The following is a 22,136-nucleotide window of genomic DNA, read 5'->3' as shown; positions in this document are numbered from 1 at the left end:
TGGTCTTATTTTAAAGGTGTGGTTGAGGGAACTGTTTTTTACCCACACATAGGCTTTTGATGTGTAGGCTTTTGATAATCATAAGTTTGTTAGGTATTGTTTATTAGTATCCCTACCCACTCTGGTCTAACAGTTATTCATAATAATAAATCACTAAAAATAAATTATTTTTGAATATATTTCCAATTAGACAAGTGCAAAAATGTTCTATATTTTGGGCCATGTCGGGCTATGGTTTTACTCTTTCAGCATGCAGACGCTCTTATCCAGAGCTAAACACTAATTCATAATTCACATTAATATTCCCTATAGTCAGAAAAGTCATTTGTTGATAACTCGGATAACTATCTTAAATTGTACAGGATGATTAAGTGCCATAACCTAATTGTGAAGGGTGCGCAAATTGCTTTGGTGTTTTAGGTTTCAAGGGCACTTCACTTTGCTCTCAGGAGTCTCAGCATAGTAATGAAAAGGTCCTGCAGGCTACACTCAGCCCAGCCGAGACTGCGCTGCCTTTTAAGTGACGAAGGGGAGATGTAATTTGAGAGTAGGAGAGGGGAGAGGGGGAGAGGGGAAGGGGGGAGAGGGGGAGAGTCGGAGAGGGGGAGAGGGGGAGAGGGGAGAGGGGAAGGGGAGAGGGGGAGAGGGGGAGAGGGGGAGAGGGGAGAGGGGAGAGGGGGAGAGGGGGAGAGGGGAGAGGGGGGAAAGGGGGGTATCATTAGCCAGAACCAAGCGCCGGTGCTTGAGAAATCCAGATGTTGAAATTGAGGCACAAAGTTGCGCCGGGCACATTCGCACATTTGCTGTCCCGTGGTTGCGTTTGGGTACTCCTCCGTGGGATCTGTGTGGGAATACAAGGCGTAAAACTACAAAGACTTAAGAAGAGTATTTAAAACTTTCACGTGATCATACATTGTTTGAAGCTGCGTTTGGTTTGCAGCTCGGAGAGCAAAGCTCAAAGCGGGAGGACCTAAAAATATCTCCAAGGGTGTCCTGTCCTGTCCGGGACTTACAGGAGGAGGCGATCGGATTGCTCTTACTTGGATAGTTGCTTTTTTATTTTGCAATGTTTGTGGACATTCGAGGTGGAATGATATAACCTAGTGTTCTCTCTCTCTCGAGGGGAAGTCGATTTAATTTAATAGCCTCTATAGTATTAAGACTACAAATTGCCCGAGAAGTGGGGTATGATAATAATAATAAATAATAATTAATTGAATTTATATAGCGCTTTTCCGAGGCTCAAAGACGCTGAATGATGTCTTCTTTGCTCCACTTGGTCCTGGCCGCCGGGATGTTCTCCGCGCCCCTGTGCGTCGGTGCGTTCTGGACGGGCCCCCTGCACCCGGAGATGTCCAACGGGACCTTCCATCACTACTTCGTGCCCGACGGGGACTACGAGGACAACGATGACCCGGAGAAATGTCAGATGCTTTTTAAGATGACGGACGATCGCAAGTGCGGGTTGGACGAGGACCACGACCTGGTCATCCGGGACGATTTCACCCTCCTCAAGCGGCACGTGGAGGACTCTGCCCGGGTGCTGGAGGGCATCGGCAAGAGCATCTCCTACGACCTGGACGGGGAGGGCAGCTACGGGGACTACCTGAGACGGGAGACCACCCAGATCGGCGAGGCTTTCACTTCTTCAGAGAAGTCCTTGTTGGAACTGGAGGTGAAGTTTAAGCAGAGTCAGGAGACGGAGCTGAAGGAGGATGGGTACCGTATAAACGAGGACTTTCTGAGCATGGTGGTCCACACCCGGGACGTGCTCAAGGACACCTCGGACATCTCCCTGGGGCTGAGGGACAAACACGAGCTGCTCTCTCTCATCATCCGGAGTCATGGCACCAGATTGAGTCGACTGAAAAATGAATACATGAAGGGCTAAAGTTAAACTAAATGTTAGGCACAGTCTGTGACTAGTCGTGATGTTAGAATTATAAGGTTCTAGGATCTCCATTTTTGTCAAAATTGAGTTTTTGACATAGTCTGATCCATTAGGTGTTTATTAATGCCTGTGTGGTGTTATTTAAAAAATGTTTTATGACATTTTTGAGTTAGTAATTCATAAAATACAAAGGTTCCATCTCACAAAACATAATGGAATGTAAAAACGTTGACGCTCAATATCTCTGAACTGCCCTAAACGGAGATAGAACCTTCTCATTCTAAACGGAGATAGAACCTTATCATTCTAAACGGAGATAGAACCTTATCATTCTAAACGGAGATAGAACCTTATCATTCTAAGGTCATGTAGTGTTATTGTGATATTATTTCATTGCTTGTATGGTGTAATGTTCATGAGCTACAAAAACAAACCATGCAGGGCTGAAAGAAAGAAGAGCACAGAACCATGTGTTTATTTATTATTCAGTGAGGTTATGATTATGAAGTCTGTTTTTTTTGCAGCAGAATTGAAAAAATGTATTTCAATGGGAATGTATTTAATCAGTGTGTAGACCTTACATTTTAGGTAAGGTTTACTGTTTTCGGCAATGTTATATGAACAATAATGCAAAGCTTGGAATGACTTTAGTGCCTTAAAAGTTAAAAGAAAGTGCCTTTTGTAATGGATGCTTGTCAAACCTCTGGGCAAAAGTTTTTCCCATCAGAAATGACTGACGTGAACCGTGATGACGTAGTGTAATGACTGACGTGAACCGTGATGACGTAGTGTAATAGTGGCAACAGGTGTTATGTTAGACTTATGATATTTAAAGCAGCCCCTTTTGGCAACATTAGTCTTTTCTTTAGTGAATAATTATTGCTGGAGAATTATTTAAAAAATAAATGTTTACATCTTATAATGCATCAAAGAGATTCAACCATTGATGCTTTGGTTAGGCTATGAATATAAATGAGTTCGAACTGTAAAGTAATATTTAATGCACAGTTAAGTCTTACTTAGCCTTTACGTAGCCTAATGCACAATTATTGACGATATTAAATGTACAAGATTGTGACGTTTTCATGCTTTGTCATTTTAGGGAGGCAATGATGTTTTGGGAAATGTACAGCGTGTATTATTGAAATAAATACTGTGAGTGTCAATATATTTATGACAGGAGAGCTTACTTTGTTATGTTGTTTATCCATCATGTTGTATAATCACCCCTAGTCTCCATTGGAGACTAGACTATGTTGCGTATGATATTATGTTTCAGTTTTGCAGTATATCTATATTCTTGTTTTTCCTTTAAAATATATATGGCTACAAGTATGCTAGATATTTTTACGAATAAAAGACTGCAGGCAGCGCTCGTGGACTTCAAACACTGTGTGGCAATATTCCTTAAATAAAGATGTTACGTTTGAAGTTCTATGATCTGGCACACATTGACATATTATTATTGTACTAAGAGGGAGGTAGGCCTAGTAAAAGTAGTGGTGTACACAGCTTTTTAGGGTAAATTGGTAGTTGGCACCTTCTGAAGCCTTCAAGGCTTACTTCAAAGTGCCTCTGCTTCCTTCAAAGTGTTTGGCCAACAAATTGTTTTATGACCACCAGGCTTTGAGTACTGCTGTGAGTAAATACCAGCACTGTCTCACTCAGTCACAAACACAAACACATGCACACACGCACACACACACACACACACACACACACACACACACACACACACACACACACACACACACACACACACACACACACTCACAGTGTGTCACTGTCGTTTCTGTAGACGCTTCCAAGGAAGCAGCCTGCATGTGTTTACGAGGACCAGAGAAATCAACATTCTGGATTTCTTGTTTTAAAGAGATCATGGTATATCATTCATGTGACCTTGTGCCAAGCAGCAAATGCCTGTGCTTCTGCTTCTGCTCAGTGGTCTAATAAAGTGGTCATGGTCTGGCAGACAAACTGAGTTAGATTTATGACCAGTTTGATTGGAGCAAGTGAATTGGATCTGTCTGCTAGGTTGCTGTGCGGGGGGAGGTAGGTAGGTTGTTAGAGGAGGTCGTGAAAATGTAACGGTGGGAGGTGTTTCGCCTCAATGCACTCTTGTGATGAGGAACCTTGCCTCTATCCAGCAGGAACAACCTCTACCTAAGCCCCCTACTGACTGTGACAGGGTCTGGTGAAAAAGTCCTCAAGTAGGGCAAGGTCATCTTTCAGTTGTTTCCAGATTATGAAAGTGCAGATTGTAACCTTTCAAATTACGTGTCATACATTGAAATCTGAAAACAGTTGAAGAAGATATGCTTATTTGAATTTTGGTACCTTGTTGGTACCTCTCAAACCAAACACCGGAGAAAAAAGCTCTGAATTGCTGTTTGCTACCATTACATTGGTAGCTAGGTATAGGAGGTAAGACATAAAATCTCTGTGAACATTTAACTGCATGCTTAGCACATCACAACATGCTGAGAGAACATCAACATGCATAACTACACATAATTAGATGATCACAGTCCTTGCTTTTGAACACGTCCTACAACTTACATTGTTTACAAGCAATGTATCACTTACCCAGTAGCCTAAGGCAGACGACACAGTGAATACAATTCACTAATTATTATAAGTATTTAGTGATCCTAAAACTGCTGTTTGTTATATCGAGTGGGCTCTTCAACACTTAAACTTTCATCATATGGAAAAAAAACACATTTAAAAAAGAAAAAAGAATGAAGCTTTTTTGGTCAGTTGGGCGACTTGAGACAATGTCACATTTTGCTTACCAATCCAGTCCAAACTGAGCTGGGCCAAGCTGTAGCCTACTGGACTGGCCTGGTTAAGCATCCACCATAGTTGCTGTAAAGGACAATATATGAAAATATAATATCTGAGAGTGGTATGGTAATGTGTTTGCGGGGGCGACGGTAGCCTAGAGGTTAAAGAGGCCAATCAGATGGTTGCTGATTCGATCGCTGCCTCAGGAGGGCAAAAACATATAAGCTACATGTGCCCTGGAGCAAGGCACTTAACCCCTAATTACTCCAGGGGCGCCGACTACGGCTGACCCTGTGCCTGAAAAAAAAAAAACTGACAGTTGATTGACGGCGGCAAATAAAACATTATTCTTCTGCTGCTTTAGTCCCATTGTGTTTCTACAGATCTTTCAGCTAGTTCAGTAGTTCCAGGGAATATCATTGTTTGATTAGCATTACACTATATCCAATTAAGACATAATAGAGAATATGCTTTCATTTGTCGCTAACACATCTGATTTCACTTAGTCCCAACCCTGGTGATAGCCTTTAGGTTCTGTGTTGTTTGGAATGAGAGAGACAGCTGTAAGAATATCATTATTTTGATTCCCGTGGGCAACTTCAGGTGATGATGCATACAGATCAAACAGTGACGTAAATGATAATAATAATAATAATAATAATAATAATAATAATAATACATTATTACACATGGGAAGGGGAGGGGGAGAGGGTTAACTGGTGAAGGCAAGCTTGAAGAGGTGGGTTTTGTGGGCCTGTTTAAATGTTGGGAGGGTGTTGGCCTGTCTGATGAATGAATGAATGAATGAATGAATGGTCTTTATTGTCATTGATATAGTACAGGTACCAAACAACGAAATTTAGGAGGGGGGGCTCCCCTGGTGCTAGGAAAGAAGAAAAAAAAAAAAGAAAAAAAAAAAACACAAGAAGGGAAGGAGCTGGTTTACATAAATAAAGGCTATGTACACTATCCACTATACTATACTGTACAGATAGACGACTAGGGTTGTCATATTGCACATAGTGTTATTGCACATTCATTTGAAGTGTCGCAGTTTGCAGGCTAGAAATGTACATATTTGTGCCTCAGCACTACACCTGAATTTTTCAGTCCAGCAGCTGATGTGGTTGGGGAGGGCGTTCCAGAGGGACGGGGCTGCGGCTGAAAAGGCCCCATCACCCCAGGTCCGGAGCTTGGTCCTGGTGGTCTTGAGGGTGGTTTGGTCGTCACACCTGAGGCAACGGGAGGGGGTGTGGAGGCCGGGGGACGAGGTCGGCAAGGTAGCAGGGGGTCAGATTGTTGATGACTTTGTAAGTGGTGAGTAGGATACACACAGTACACCGCAGACACATGTATATTACACAGGGTGATCACAAAGGTCCAACAATCAGTGTTCGTGCATGAGGGGATGCTGTTGTTGACACAACATTCCCCTCAAAACACAATCTGATATTGCTTTTCACAATATCCTCTTTAGAGTAGAAAGGTGACTTTACACTTTTGAAAGGGAACAGTGTCCTCCATAGGTATTGGAAAGAGTAAACATGTTGCCTTCTTTTAGCTCTATACAGTATTCCAACAGTTTGGGTTTGAAATCAAACAATTACTACGGGGTCAAAGTAGACATTCTCAGCCTTAATTATTTGTTTTGAGATTGGGTTCACCATTTAAAATGTATATCATTTTAAACATATTCTCCCTATTTCAGGGCTGCAAACATATTGGAAAAACATATAAAGAAGCCCCCATAACCATAAATGGGGTGAGATGCAATAGTAGTGTCAGTCAGTAAGGGTTAAGGGTTAGGCATTATTTTCAGAATGAATGAGGCCCTGCGTCAATACTCTCACTATACTCTCACTATACTGTCTACTTTAATATTTAAGTAGGGGAACTTTGTATCCTAAAACTGTCTGGGTGAAGCGACTACAGCTAAGGTGAGAGAAAACCATGTATGCTGAGAGGAATAATGTCTCTTGGTCCTGACCAATTAAGCAATATCACACAAGAGGGAGTGTGTTATACTGAATATCAGCACGGCTGTGAGTCGGTCGTAGGTACGAGGCCGCAGGCCTAACAGCACGACCTCGAGTGTGATATTGCTTTTATACAACAGTTCTACAGCGCAATTTATTAGTTAACAGTAATCAACAACAGATTATGATTTGTTTGTTTTAATCATTTATTTAGTCTCAGTCAACAAAAAATAGTTCTGCAACTTAACTTCAACTGGACTGTTGTCTAGTAACCTGAACACAAACATCTGCAGGCTAGCTACTTTGTATTAACGGTCGTTTAGGAGTGATACATAATAGTTAAAAGTCCCAGTGCTGTTATACTGTATATCAGCACTCATGGAATGCCTCTTGTCCAATCAAATTACTTGGTCGGAACTAACTGTTGTATAATGATCTGTATGTACATCAGGGGTCCTGACAGGCAACGACTTACAGGAGGCAAGTATGGACGTGGTGTTCTCAGGTGTACTCTGTGCTGAAGATGATGACATGTTAGTAAAAGAGTGAAGTATCAAAGTTCATACAGTAGACTGAACTCATCCGTCCCCGTGTGACAGTGCTACGAGTCATGACAACCTTGACAACCTTTCACCTAGTTTTGACTCTGTTTCTCCACCATGGCATAATTACATGACTGCACACAAACATTGCGAAGGTAGTTTGATTATATATAATAACTACATTGTACAAAATGTATTTTGTTCAACATCCTGTCATGATGCCACAATAACAAAATACAACAATCAATTTCGGTGCAATGTGAAAATATTACTGTAGGTTACCTTATTAATATTATAGTAGCATACAAGTAAGTAAGTAAGTAAGTAAAGTTTATTTCTAGAGCACCTATCCCAGACCAGGGGTCACAAAGTGCTTTACATATACAAGAACATAATAAAAGACAACAGCTACAGCAGGTTAAAAGAAACAGGTAAACAAGTGAAAACAAGAACAAGTAACAAACAACTTAGTGTACAACAACATCAACAGGACACAGAAAGACAATCAAAAGCTTTTGGGGTATTGATGTCATACATGTGATGAAACACACACATATTTTGACCAACTCATCAGAGATCGGACAGTACAATAGGCTTATTCATCCTAAATGCTTTGGCCTTGGCTTGTGCAGAAGATGATGATGATATAATGTTAGTAGTATCAAAGTTCAGAGAGTAACAGTACTAGTTCAGGGACACATACTTCCCACAAGATCACCAACATCCAGGGAGACTTTGAGGACTTGACCAATGTGGAAAGGCTACCATATCTGCTGGGTGAAGTACAGCAATGTGCAAACACAGCAGCAAGATTTGTTAGCTGCTGTGATAGAAAAAGGCAATCAAATGGGCTAAAACCACCATAAGAATTGAAATACGTTTTATTTCATTTATTTATTCTAGTATGTAATCTATTTGTAATCTATTTATTTGTAATCTAGTGTGTCATCTATTTATTTATTCTAGTATGTACATTACATTATTTTTGTTTTTGTTTTTTATCTTCACACTTCACATGCTTTGGCAATGTAAATGTATGTTTCCCATGCCAATAAAGCCCTTTGAAATTGAAATTGAATTGAGTTACAGTAGCCTCACCTCGTGTGACAGACAGACAGCCACGCCCACCACGGTGACCTCTCACCTACTTCTGACTGTCGGCACAGCGCACAGCATTCCCACGGACACGCGTCTCTTTGACTTTAAAAGTCAATCCCAGGTAAACTAAACATTCCATTTGTTTTTAAACTTTCGTTACTCTTAAGAAAAACAATAGAATACTTGTTGTCATAACAACAGCTTGTGTTGTTAAACTAGTGTTGTTAAATAACCGGTTAGCCGGCGTGTTACTGTACATAGATAGAAACCAACACGGATGTTTACTAAAGTTAAGATAGCTACAATAATATTGTTTTCAGACATGTGTTAGTCATGACATTCAGTGAAGCTTGCGACTGTCAAATGCAATTTTTGCAAACCGTTTGTTTGGTAAATTGGGTGAAATAGACAGATACACAAAAGCCAGCTAGTGTGTTTGCTGTGCTAAGCTAACCTAGATGCAATATCTAGATCTCAACAGCCAACCTTAGATAGTTTAGATAGGTTAGATAGGTTAGATAGTAGCTAACCTGTCATTTGTCAAGGTTGTAGTAGTGTAACTAGGATGGATTTACAAGCATGCGAATTTGTTTACTTGTGGATGTGCTCTGCCTGTGCCCACTAGGGCAGGGAGGTGTTGAACACTGCCCATGACCTTTCACCCAGATCCCACAGCAGCAACACTGTAACACTACGTGACGTCAGAATTACAAGGTTCTATCTCCATTTTTGTCAAAATTTAGTTTTTTTACATAATCTGATCCATTAGGTGTTTATTAATGCCTGTGTGGTGTTATTTTAAAAATGTTGACATTTTTGAGTTAGTAATTCATAAAATACAAAGGTTCCATCTCACAAAACATAATGGAATGTAAAAACGTTGACGCTCAATATCTCTGAACGGCCCTAAACGGAGATAGAACCGTATCATTCTAAACGGAGATGGAACCTTATAATTCTAAGCTCATGACTTCTGTTCCCTGCTTCATGTTATTCTGACAGTTCTGGAAGGTTATTACACAGTTCTGAAGTTCTAATCTAGAATCTAGAAATCCTGGACCTATAATGTAACAGGTGCACAAGATGTTCTAAATGTAGGCGAGTTCCAGAATATTCAGATATCATGTTTGTTGATATTGATTTGACACATTTGACACAAACATTCATATCATGTTTCTTGATACAAGACTGAAACATGATATCAACTTAATGAGATTGTTTAGGGGGGGGGGGGGGGGGGGGGGGGGATGTATGAGAATTCGGTATATGGTATATAGAATATAGAGAATTCGGTCAATTTCATTCATTTAATCTCTTTGATTTTCCATGAGAGCATTTCAGAAGAAACTTTGTGGGCTTGCAAAGTTAAATATGGTTTGGACGATAGATAGATAGATAGATAGATAGATAGAGTAGAAAAGTTATTTTAGTAGCTGATAAAGTTAAAGGTTTGATGGATGGATGGATGGATGGTTGGTTGGTTGGATGGATGGATGGATGGTTGGTTGGTTGGATGGATGGATGGATGGTTGGATGGATGGATGGATGGTTGGTTGGATGGATGGTTGGATGGATGGATGGATGGATGGATGGTTGGTTGGATGGATGGATGGATGGTTGGATGGATGGATGGTTGGTTGGTTGAAATTGATGAAAGATGAGAGAAGGCTAGATAAAAGGTTAGATGGAAAGATAGATAGATGACAAAAGGTAGGCTATATAGATAGATAGATAGATAGATAGGATGGGTACATGAGAGAGGGTAATTATAGATAGATAAATATTTGGAGGTTAATCGGTATGGGTTATAAGGTTAGTTAGATAGAATGTTGTAAGGTTGGTTAAGAGTTTTATTGACTTTTTTATTTTATTTTTTAAGTTGAATATCAGGTTTGATAACATGTTCTGGATTGTTGAAAGAAAGTGAGATAGTCTTATTATGCTAGTGGATAAAGTTAAAGATGGTTTGGTTGATTGGTTAGTTGGTTGATTGGTTGGTTGGAAGGAGGAATGGATAGATGAGAGAGGGGAGGTAAAGGTAAATACAATTAAGAGGATACTGTGAAAGGAAGAAAGCATGATGCTAGGTTGTTATGGGTAGATAGATAGCATGTTAGAAGAAATAGATAGATGAGAGGTTAGATAGGGTAGTTCAGTAGAGGGTACGTTGACTGAGTCGTTGAGATTAGTAGAGTTGGTTGGTTTAAGTGGTTGAGAGTGGTTTCAGTGTGGTAGAGTAGTAGTGTGTTGCGTAACGGTTCTAAGAATGTGTTCTGCATTCTTGTTTTTATTCAAGAATTCTGAAAGCTCCATAGCAGTTGCCATAAGAATGTAATCCAAACAAGTTGGATTGGGTGTGAAACGCTTAAAAGCTCTAGGATGAGTAGCAGCATGCCGCAAAAATCTGAAGAACTGGCAAGGCCCTGCTTTAATAAACCCTTACCAAAACGTTTGCCTTCTTATTTCTTCTTTTCCAGTTGACCGGCCAGACGTATATCTCACTCTGCGGTCCCCTGTACTGTACAAGGATGTGGACGACCACACTAGCGCGATGTGCCCGGCTGCCAGCCTCTGTTTGGGCTTGTCGGGCGGCCCTGAAGGCCGGGGGTAGAAGGCCCGGGTCTCCAACTGTCTCTCTCTCTCTTTCTTGCGGTCCGGTCTCGAGGCAGCAGCAGCACCTCCGGGGGCACCAGACCCTGGTGGGGGTCGCCCCCCTCCCCGCGGTGGCCCAGGGGGTGAGGAAGGCCAGAGCCCTGGGGCAGGAGAGGCTGGTGGAGGTGGAGTGGGAGGACGGAGGCCACAGCCTGTACCCCTTCACCTGGCTGAGGGACAACTGCCAGTGTCCCCTGTGCACGCTGCAGTCCGCCCAGGCCCGCTCCCTGCTGCTGTCCCAGCTCGACATCCACACAGGCGTGGACAGAGTCCAGCTCACAGAGAACAACAAGGTAAGGCCTCCCCTCCATGCGTTTCAAATTAATTAAGTTGAGAGACAAGAGAAACACTACGGGGTAGTAGGTGTTTCAGGAGAAACAGTACAGGGGGGGTAGTAGGTGTCTCAGGAGGGACAGTACAGGGGGCTAGTAGATGTCTCAGGAGGGACAGTACAGGGTAGTAGATGTCTCAGGAGGGACAGTACAGGGTAGTAGATGTCTCAGGAGGGACAGTACAGGGGGTAGTAGAAGTCTCCGGAGGAAGATGGGGAGTGATTCTGCAGTTCTGACAGCCCGCGGGAAGCTCATTCCACCAGCGGGGAGCCGGTGTAGTGAAGAGACGTGACCGCCGGGCAGCGTGACTGCTGCAGTAGACGAGATGTGTTCGTTCCCAATCAATTATGGGTTGCATTTATGTTGTGTCCTGACTTATTATACTCTGTGATCATCGACCAACTTCTAGTATGTCATCATCGACCAACTTCTAGTATGTCATCATGGACCAACTTCTAGTATGTCATCATGGACCGACCTCACCTGCCCTTCCACAGGTGTCCATCGTGTGGCCTGACCAGCACACCAGTGAGTACGACCCGGAGTGGCTGAAGAAGAGGTGCTTCTCCCCCGCTGCCAGACAAGCCCTGCAAGAGGAGCTCTTCCTCAACGGTAAGCCTTGTACGCACGATGTGATCGGATCATTATCCTCATAGTTTTTTTCCGCATAAATCAGGAATTGCGGATTGTCTTACTCACACACTCTCTCTCACTCTCTCTCTCTGTCTCTCTCTCTGTCTCTCTCTCTTTCTCTCCCTCTCTCTCTCTCTCACTCTCTCTGTGTCTCTCTCTCTCTTTCTCTCCCTCTCTCTCTCACTCTCTCTGTGTCTCTCTCTTTCTCTCTCCCTCTCTCTCTCTCTTTCTCTCTCCCTCTCTCTCTCTCTCTCTCTCGCTCTCTCTGAGTATTCTAAATCCCCATGAGATATGTGCACTCTGGAAGACACTGGAAATGTGGAATGACACTGGACACTGGAAATGTTTATTTAAAAGTCCAGTGTAACAATGTAACATCCAACAAGCTGTCTAAAACATAGTTCGAATGGTTGCAATGACTGTGTTTGTAATTTGGAGCTAATCAGGGAATGAGAATCCCTGGAAAGACATATTTCATTCACGAACTGTGTTTTGGTCCGACGTTTCGGTTTGCATACAAACATGTAGTTCCTGCCAGGGTGTGTTATATTATGAGAGGGAGGATGTTGAACTCCCAACTGGATTTCACAGTGGTGGCCAAAGGTGGCAGATTTCCAACAAACTGACACCCTGCTCCTTTAAGCCTTCATATCAGGGTTCCCGCGCTGGTGCTAAAAAGCCTTATCCTAAAGTCCAGCAGTCCAACGTATAAGGCCTAAAAAGGTAGCAAATTCCAGTTATTTGGTCTAAAAATGAGGTGCTAGGTCTTAAAAACGAGATCATGCAAGGAAATCAGTCCGACCACATTTATTTACGTCTGTATGGCAGTGAAATCCCTAATTTCATCACCTCGAGGATGACAAAAAGCTATCCTATGGTGTCGCAGTCCGCGGATAGGTCTAAAATTATATTCAAAGAGGTCTAAAAAAGGTCTTAAATTTTACTTGTTGAAACTTGTAGGAACCCTGTCATATGTACAGTACAGCAGCCAAGCTTTCTATGTCTCTCTGGTGTCTTTAGGTTTGATTTGATTAGATTTATTGGCATCCGCATTAGATGCAAAGCATCTGTATATGTGACAGGGTCTGGTGAATGTAATTTTTCAGTTTTTTCCCCAGATTATGAAAGTGCAGATTGTAAGATTTCAAGTGATGTGTCATACATTGAAATAGTTACTGAATTGGAAAAACTGAAAATAGTTGAAGAAGTTTATGAATGAATTTGAATGTTGGTACCCCTCAAACCAAATACTGGAGAAACTCACTCTGAATCAAAACACACGCAAAACAGCTGCTAGTAGCTAGCAAGGAACACCGCTATGAACACCTAACTGCATGTTTTAGCACCTCACAACATGCTGAGAGAACATCAACTTCTCACATAACATAACATAACTACACATAATTAAAACACATAAAAACACATAATAAAACGTATGTTTGTTTACAAGCCATGTATCACTTACCCAGTAGCCTAAGGTAGGCGACAGAGCGAATCTTATATTTAGTGATCCTAAAACTGTTGTTTGTTATATCGAGTGGGCTCTTCAACCCTTACATTTACGTAATATGCAAAAAAACACTTAAAAAATAGCTTTTTGGTGATTTGCACGACTTGAGAATTGCAGACATGCGGACCGGTTCACTAGACCGTATCACATGTGTCTCGCATTTGAGAGGCTTCCGTTGACGAGATCCTTCTGTGTTCTATTAGTCAGGTAACGTTCTATCCACGCTAAGGCAGATGGAATAAAGCCATAACACTTGAGTATCCTTAATAGCCAATTATGAAGAAGTCTAGTAGAACTGCTCCTACAATATTCCGTTGATCATTATATTTACAATATACAGTATGTGCAGAGGTAGTATTGTAAACATCAGTTTAATTATTTAGAAGTATATTCAGTTATGAGCTAAGCGCAGTTATGATCTGTCATTTGAGTGACCGCTGTGCAGGTTCATTGCCCTTACCTATAGGTGATTTGTCATGTAGTTGTATACTTTGGTAAGTAGGCCAGTTTTGAATAAGACAACAGACACGGATTACACAATTCGAGATGAAAACACTATACACATACGTGTTACACAGCTCAATTTGTGTTTTGAATTCTAAAACGTAACCTTGTGTGTGGCCTTGTTAACCACATCAACAAGCCTAGTCAATCAGATCACCTTGACAACATCTCTCCTAATCAATAAAGCGGACACAATAGCAGCTGCATTTCTAACGGAGGAGAAACTCGACATGGTTTACATCCACATGTGGTCCTGAAGGACCCAAAGGGTTGAGTGGCTCCTGCTTTAGTCTCCACTCTAGTGATTAAGGGCTGTGTGTGTGTGTGTGTGTGTGTGTGTGTGTGTGTGTGTGGGGGGGGGGGGGTGGTGTGTGTGGATAGTAACCCCCTCCCCCTCCCCCACCACACACACGCACACACTCCTTTAGCAGGAGTGTAGGAGCTTCCCCACCACACACACACAAACATACAAACACACACTTTTAAGTAGTGGATTTCCGTTCTCCGACGACTGCCAGCTCAGCACCAGGAGCTCTCCTACCAGACAGAGCTTAGCTCACTCTGTGTGTGTCTCTGTTCTCCTCACACACACACACAGACACACACACACACACACACACACACACACACACACACACACACACACACACACAGGGACACACACAGGTACACACACAGGTACACACACAGGTACACACACACACACACACGCACACACACACACACACACACACACACACATCCGCACACAGGCACACAGGCACACACACATACGTACACAGGCACACACACATAGGCACACACACACACACACACACACACACACACACACAGACTCTCTGGGTTTAATTATGTCCTCCTGGGGGCCGTCCTGAAATTCCTCTCGCTGAAAAAACCCTGGAAAGGTTTCCATGTTCAGATGGTGAATAATGTTATAACGTTAGCAGCTCCTGGTGCTTTCTGGAGGAGAGCAGATCTCTCCTTTCTCTCTCTCCTCTATCTCAGAGAGGCCGAGGCTGGAATGTCCGTGTTTTGTTTCTCCATGGAAGTGGCAGTTGGTTTTTATAGGCCAGCGCTGGTCTGTTAAAGGGTTCCGGATTGTGAAAGTGTAACACACACGCACACACACACACACACACACGCACACACACACACACACACACACACACACACACACACACACACACACACGGAAAGACAGGAAGGTCACTGTGATCATATGAGATGGGAGCCACACTTTTTCACTGGTGTCTGTGGGAATATATAAAATGTTTTCCCCTTATCCTTTCCCCTTCCTTATCCATTCCTCTGGATGATTTGATTGTTGAACTATTGTGGCGGGTCAAAATCAGAGCTATAGTTAAATTCAAATGGGCACATCATTTGTATTCTAAAAAGAATGAGTCACACAGAACAGATTCAAGTGTGAACTCTAATAAAACTAATGTTTTATGCAGCATAACGATTGTAGGCGATGGCTTGATTCAATTTAAGTCCTGTCAACACCGTGGTACGTTTTTGAAATACAGGTATTTACAGATTCTCGCTCTCTTACTAGCACTTAATCAGCCATGGTGGGGTCATGGTGACCCTGTGGGTAAAGAAAAGTGTTCTATCTTTGCACTCGATCACATTTCAGGACCCTCCTTTCATGACTTTTCCTAGATATGTGCGTTCTACCTCCCCAGTATCCTTTACATTTTCAAAATCACTTCAGGATAAGCTAGTATAAAGCTATTTTGTCGTTTTTCTGTGTAGGAAGCAGGCTAATTTACAAGCGGCCAACTAGTGGTCGTTGTGTGTAAATAGCAGCTTCCTATTGTAAAGAGGCGGCTCTTTTAGTAGGTTAAAAAGGCACGGCTGTTCTAGTGCTAGCTTGGCCAATACGGTGTAGCTAGTAGCGTGTTCATACTGTGTGTTGGTGCCGTGTGGGAGTGTGCAGCCTGTCGGGTCGGTCTTTAGAACATATTGCTCTCACACATGTAGACAAGACTACACTGCAGAGATCTGCGTGGTCCTTATGTGAAAGAGCTTACTAACAGAGACAGGACTTGGCAGGGCTTGCCTCTCGGCCATATGGAATACTCATTTTTAAAAAGAAACAGCTCAAACTGTCACTGTTTTTTTTTTTTTTTTTGCCTCAACTCTAAAAACTCTTTCTGAACCAATAACCCCTCTGTGTTGAGGCAGGTCAGGAACCGTGACTCAGTTAGACCCTGTTCTGGGAACAGGACGGAGGGGGATTTGACTTATCAGGGCCACCTTTTGAGTCTAGTTTTTTGGGGGTTTTGCTTTATTGCTCATCTTTCTAGTTTGGCTTCGAGCATAGATATAGTAGCTTTGAAATCCGCAGAGATAGCATTTCGGTGCTCTTCGAGTTGGCTAGCCAAGGTCGCCATGTTGAAATCACTGCTAGCTGTCGCCGTGACATCGCCCTTGGCAGATTGCTCCTTCTTGCTCGACTTTGGTGGTTTTGGAAGCCATAGTCAAGCACCCAAGTGTACTGAGTGGGATAATTATCTACTTGGCGATGGTCAAAGGCAAAAATATGGGAGTTTGAAATATTACATGGATAAAAGTTACGGGAGCAAGACTCAACTCGTGTCTACTCCATCCTACCCCGCCGGAAGTCAGCTTATTGCTCATCTTTCGATGTCTGTGAGGGCCCCCATCAGGTTGTAGTCTCAAGTGTGGGTCGAATAATTAAATAGAATCACAACAGTAATTATCTAATGATCTACTGTAGGTTCATCAGTGCCTCCAACTCACTGCCTCAACTGTACATGGGAGGGTAACACTCTTTAGCTCACCTAGGAGAGTGAGCTGTCATCAGGGCCGGATCAAGGACTTTTGTGGCCTTGAGCAAGATTTTGACCCCCACACACACACACACACGTTTTGTCGGGGGGTTGGAGTTTTTGATTGACGGGTGTTTAATCGACCGGGGGGTGGGTGGGGGTGCTAGATGAACATACCTAACGTATGAGAAGTTAAATAGCTATAAAAGTCAACATTTTCAACTATAAAAGCATCAAACGTGCACATAACAAGGTGTTTAAAGTGTGGCGCCCTCTAGTGGTTGTGGCCCTAAGCGACCGCTTAGTCTGTTTATGCGGTGGTTCGAGCCCCGGCTGGCCACATGTCGAAGTGTCCTTGGGCAAGACACTGAACCCCAAATTGCTCCCAGTGAGCGGGCCGGCCGGCGCCTTGCATGGTAGCTTGCCGCCATTGGTGTGTGAGTGTGTGTGTGAATGGGTGAATGAGAGGCCGTTGTAAAGAGCTTTGGATAAAGGTGCTATATCAGTGCAGTCCATGTTTATCCCTCGGGCTGGCCCTGGCTGTCACTCAACGACCCCAGGATTACCCTCAGTGAGTGACGTGGGGTTGTCTTGCTGGCTGGCCTGGCTGACCTTTGACCCTGTCACAGAGGGGGTCGAGTGACGAGGCAGGGTTGTGTTACAGCCAGTCATCTCTCACACGTCTCTATCTGGACTTTGTCTCTCCCGCCAGAACACTGTTCGCTTTGTCAGCACCGACCTCACTGCCCCTCATGAACCCACGGCGTGAGCTTAGAATGATAAGGTTCTATCTCCGTTTAGGGCAGTTCAGAGATATTGAGTGTCAAAGTTTTTACATTCCATTATGTTTTGTGAGATGGAACCTTTGTATTTTATGAATTACTAACTCAGAAATGTCAACATTTAAATAATAACACCACACAGGCATTAATAAACACCTAATGGATCAGATTATGTAAAAAAACTAAATTTTTACAAAAACGGAGATAGAACCTTATTTCTAACGTCACGATGGGTCTTTGTGACGTCCAAAGTTAGAGGAAGATGCCTGAAATTCAGATTTAGTTTGATGGTCATAGAGCGTATTTATCGTCTATGTAAAACTAGATTTCAAATTCTATAACCTGTTTCACTGCCTTACGTGGAAAGCTATTAAGAAAATACCAATAGCTTATGTGGAAAGCTACATATAATACATTAGACTTACAGTATATAGCGCTTTTCTAGACACTCAAAGACGCTTTACAAACTGAAAAGATCGAGTAGTAATAATAAAAAGAAACCGAAAATAAATAAAAGAAAGTATAGGGGCCTAATTAAGGCAGTGCTGGGGACACATGGGAAGGGGAGGGGGAGAGGGATAAACTGGTGAAGGCGAGCCTGAAGAGGTGGGTTTTGAGGGCCCATATATATATACATATACTGTATTTACAGGTAGCAGCGCTACTCAAACAGCCGGGGAGCACCCTGAGGCTCCACAGTCTGAACACATGTGAGATTATTTAAACCTCCTCTACGTACCAAGGTGTTCTTCTTCCTCTGTTTACATCCACCAGAAGGCTGGGTTGGATTGATGGTTTTTACAGTACAACATTAAACACACAGAGTGATAGTAAGTTGCCGTGTTGACATGCTGTTTATTTAATAGCTGTTGCTATTAAATAAACATGCTGTGTTGACATGCTGTTGCTATTATGTAGGTCAACGTGTTGAGATGCTGTTGCTGTTATGTAGGTAGGCTGTAATGTATGAAATTCACAAATCTAATCTAGGCCTAATCTGTAAAACAAATGATGTTTTCGATGTTTTACTGCCCGTGTCAGTTGTAGTAGCCTCCAGTAGCTGTTTGTATTTTTACCGCTTGGGAACGACGTCCTCAACTTCACATTGACTTCTTCGGGTGCAGGGTTAACACTAGAACAGCCGTGCCTTTTTACCTACTAAAAGAGCCGCGTGCGCCCTTCTTTCCAATGCTCAAGCTGCTATTTACACAGAACGACCACTAGTTGGCCGCTTGTAAATTAGCCTGCTTCCTACACAGAAAAACAGCAAAATAGCTTTATACTAGCTTATCCTGATGTGATTTTAAAAAGATTTAAGGATACTGGGTGGTAGAACGCACATATCTAGGATAAGTCATGAAAGGAGGGTCCTGAAATTTGATCGAGTGCAAAGATATAACATTTTTCTTTACTCACAGGTTTAGGGTTAGATCACAGTCAAATGACCCCTCATTTAGTACTAACAGCCATGAGGGGTCATTTGACTAAAATAGTTAGTCAGTTGTAGTAGCCTCCACCCAGTAAACAAAGAGTCCAAAAGACGTCCTCAGGGAAGCCGGAATGTGGGTTCAGATGACGTCTTTCTAGGACGTCCAGATGACGTCTTTCTAGGACGTCCAGATGACGTCTTTCTTGGACTCTTTGTTTACTGGGCAGTAGCTGTTTGTATTTTTACCGTTTTGGGAACGGCGTCCTCAACGTCACATTGACTTCTTCGGGTGCAGGGTTAAAAGAGCTCTTTTATGAAGGAAAGAAAACCCCCCAGCACTCACTAGAAAACTCTTTTTTAGACATTAACACATGACAACGTTTAAGTCATAACCAATGATAGCCCACACAAACAGAATGGCATGAGCACAAATCACGACAAGCTAGAATTATTATAGAAAAACTGAAAGATGGGAAATTTCCCAAAATGGGGAAAAAAACTGAATGGGACAAGCATTAGCAGCCGATTTGACTATCCCCTGTCTTACTGTAAGACTTCATCATCTGGTCTGAATTAAGCCCCCTTCCTCTGCCCCCCTCTGGACCTGAACGTACTCTCATCACTCCTGGAAACATAGCTGTGGTGGCGCATCAATGGAAAAACAAGCATGTCTTCCCAAACCCCACTTCCGTTCTGCACACAGTCACACACTGGGTTGCCTATCAACCACACGACGGCCGCTCGAAAGCAGAGGACAGGCTAATTGTGATACATCGAATGGGATTATGAATAGGAATGGTACGAAAGGACCAAACACGCACATAATATTCCATCCCATGCATTTATGATGCGTGAGCTTAGAATGATAAGGTTCTAGAATCTCCGTTTAGGGCAGTTCAGAGATATTGAGCGTCAAAGTTTTTACATTCCATTATGTTTTGTGAGATGGTACCTTTGTCTTTTATGAATTACTAACTAAAAAATGTCAACATTTTAAAAATAACACCACACAGGCATTAATAAATACCTAATGGATCAGATTATGTAAAAAAAACAACTAAATTTTGACCAAAAATGGAGATAGAACCTTATAATTCTAACGTCACGAATGAGCTAGTCCTCACATTTCTACCTCCACCACCCTCCCCTGACACGCACACGCACACACACACACACACACACACACACACACGCACACACACACGAATGAGCTAGTCCTCACATTTCTACCTCCACCACCCTCCCCTGACACGCACACACATACACACACACACACACACACACACACACACACACGCACACACACACGAATGAGCTAGTCCTCACATTTCTACCTCCACCACCCTCCCCTGACACACACGCACACAAACACACACACACACACACACACACACACACCCCTCCGGCCGTCTAGCCATATGGTTTAGCTATCATCTGGGCCTGCTACGATACCCGTCCTATCTGTTGATGTTTATAAAAGGAGCCCAGGGATAGGGGGCCTGGGGTTGTTTTGGAGTTTCCAGCTCTCTCCTGAGAGAGAAGACTTTTTACTGAGGAGCGGAGAATGCCGTGGTTAGTCTGGGACAGGTTCCTGCACCACATGGAGAAAGGTACATTTGTTGTATCTGACAGGAGGGGGTGGAGGGAGTGCGTCAGGGTGAGAAGGGCTGGTTTGTGCCATGCGGGTCTGTGGGTCTGTTAAACACAGGGCCTTTGTGAATCGGAGCACAGTGCATGTTTATGTGTGTGTGTGTTATTTTTCATAGCCCGCAAGCCACGCAAGACGCATATCATTACTATTATAATAATGTTTTAGAATTGAAGGCACGTCACAAGCATAACGCGCACGTCCACGCCGTGTGTGTCAGTGGAAAAGTAAACCCAACGCAAGTCCGGAAAATGCTGAAATGCAACGCTGGTTTAGTAAGTAAGCAAGTAAGTAATGTTTATTTATATAGCACATTTTACAATGACAAACAGCCGCCCCAAAGTGCTTAACCGAAAACACCAGTAGAAGAGAAAACAACAGATACAATCGTTTGGAGTCTGGTCCTAGGGACCTCCAGTTTAGCAACTGGCTGCGCCTGCGTTGGTGTGACCAATCAGATGTAGTTTTGGACGCCACGGCGGAACTCCATAAACAGCATTTCCTGGCTTCCCTGTGACAATCCCATCTCTCATAGAGGCAATCCATTGGGCAATGACAGTCAGCTGTATCTAGTTATTATTTACAATGCGTGAGCTTAGAATCATAAGGCCCTACTACCCTCCGTTTAGGGTAGTTCAGAGATATTGAAGTTTTTACATTCCATTATGTGTTGTGAGATGGAACCTTTGTATTTTATGAATTACTAACTAAAAAATGTCAACATTTTAAAAATAACACCACACAGGCATTAATAAACACCTAATGGATCAGATTATGTAAAAAACAAAATTTGGACAAAAATGGAGATAGAACCTTATAATTCTAACGTCACGAGTGGCCGCATGCACTGCCATCCACATTCTCCCCGCCCCTTAGTAACGAAAGCTTTGGCAGTTGCTACGACGATCAATGATCGAACTCAACCGTCCATACGTCCCTCGTGCCCCCAGAAGAGACGGTGCGCGTCGTCGAGAGAAGAACCGATCTACTAATGATGAACTTGTCAGGGAAGTCGATCAACCGACGTCACTCCGGGGGCCAAAAAAACGTAACGACTTACTTACTTAGCTCTTTTGGAGTATACTCTGACGGACTCAGACAGAGGCTTTGTAAAGAGCTCATAGCTCCTGAGCAAAGCAGAACGAGTTTCCCCCGGCCGGCTTAGACAGAGCTCTGTGAGGGAGAGAGCCAGGCTTAGACAGCTAGCAGCTAGCTCTGTGAGAGGGAGAGCCAGACTTAGGCAGCTAGCAGCTAGCTCTGTGAGAGGGAGAGCCAGACTTAGGCAGCTAGCAGCTAGCTCTGTGAGAGGGAGAGCCAGACTTAGACAGCTAGCTCTGTGAGGGAGAGCCAGACTTAGACAGCTAGCTCTGTGAGAGGGAGAGCCAGACTTAGACAGAGCTCTGTGAGGGGGAGAGCCAGGCTTAGGCAGCTAGCTCTGTGAGGGGGAGAGACAGGCTTAGACAGCTAGCTCTGTGAGGGGGAGAGACAGGCTTAGACAGCTAGCTCTGTGAGGGAGAGAGCCAGGCGTAGACAGCTAGCAGCTAGCTCTGTGAG

At 43.1% G+C, this 22,136-nt stretch overlaps 2 protein-coding genes across 2 annotated transcripts in view; both read left to right on the top strand.

Moving 5' to 3' along the window:
- Positions 1 to 1,258: 1,258 nt before the first annotated feature.
- Positions 1,259 to 1,891, top strand: fibinb (fin bud initiation factor b; the record flags this gene model as incomplete). Its single annotated transcript, XM_080544766.1, has 1 exon — positions 1,259 to 1,891. The coding sequence occupies one exon, from the start codon at positions 1,259 to 1,261 to the stop codon at positions 1,889 to 1,891; it is 633 nt and encodes a 210-aa protein (XP_080400892.1).
- Positions 1,892 to 8,370: 6,479 nt separating this feature from the next.
- bbox1 (butyrobetaine (gamma), 2-oxoglutarate dioxygenase (gamma-butyrobetaine hydroxylase) 1) overlaps positions 8,371 to 22,136 on the top strand; it is a 32,298-nt gene continuing 18,532 nt past the window's right edge. The window contains exons 1-3 of the mRNA XM_080545084.1: positions 8,371 to 8,415; positions 10,772 to 11,239; positions 11,776 to 11,890. Of these exons, the coding sequence (XP_080401210.1) occupies positions 10,823 to 11,239; positions 11,776 to 11,890 (532 nt within the window). The 5' untranslated portion in view covers positions 8,371 to 8,415; positions 10,772 to 10,822. The remainder of the gene's footprint in view (positions 8,416 to 10,771; positions 11,240 to 11,775; positions 11,891 to 22,136) is intronic.

Source organism: Nansenia antarctica (assembly GCF_963989245.1).
Source record: "Nansenia antarctica genome assembly, chromosome: 14".
Classification (NCBI taxonomy): Eukaryota; Metazoa; Chordata; class Actinopteri; order Argentiniformes; family Microstomatidae; genus Nansenia; species Nansenia antarctica.
Note: the sequence above shows the minus strand (reverse complement) of the source record. Positions and strands in the feature narration are given on the sequence as shown.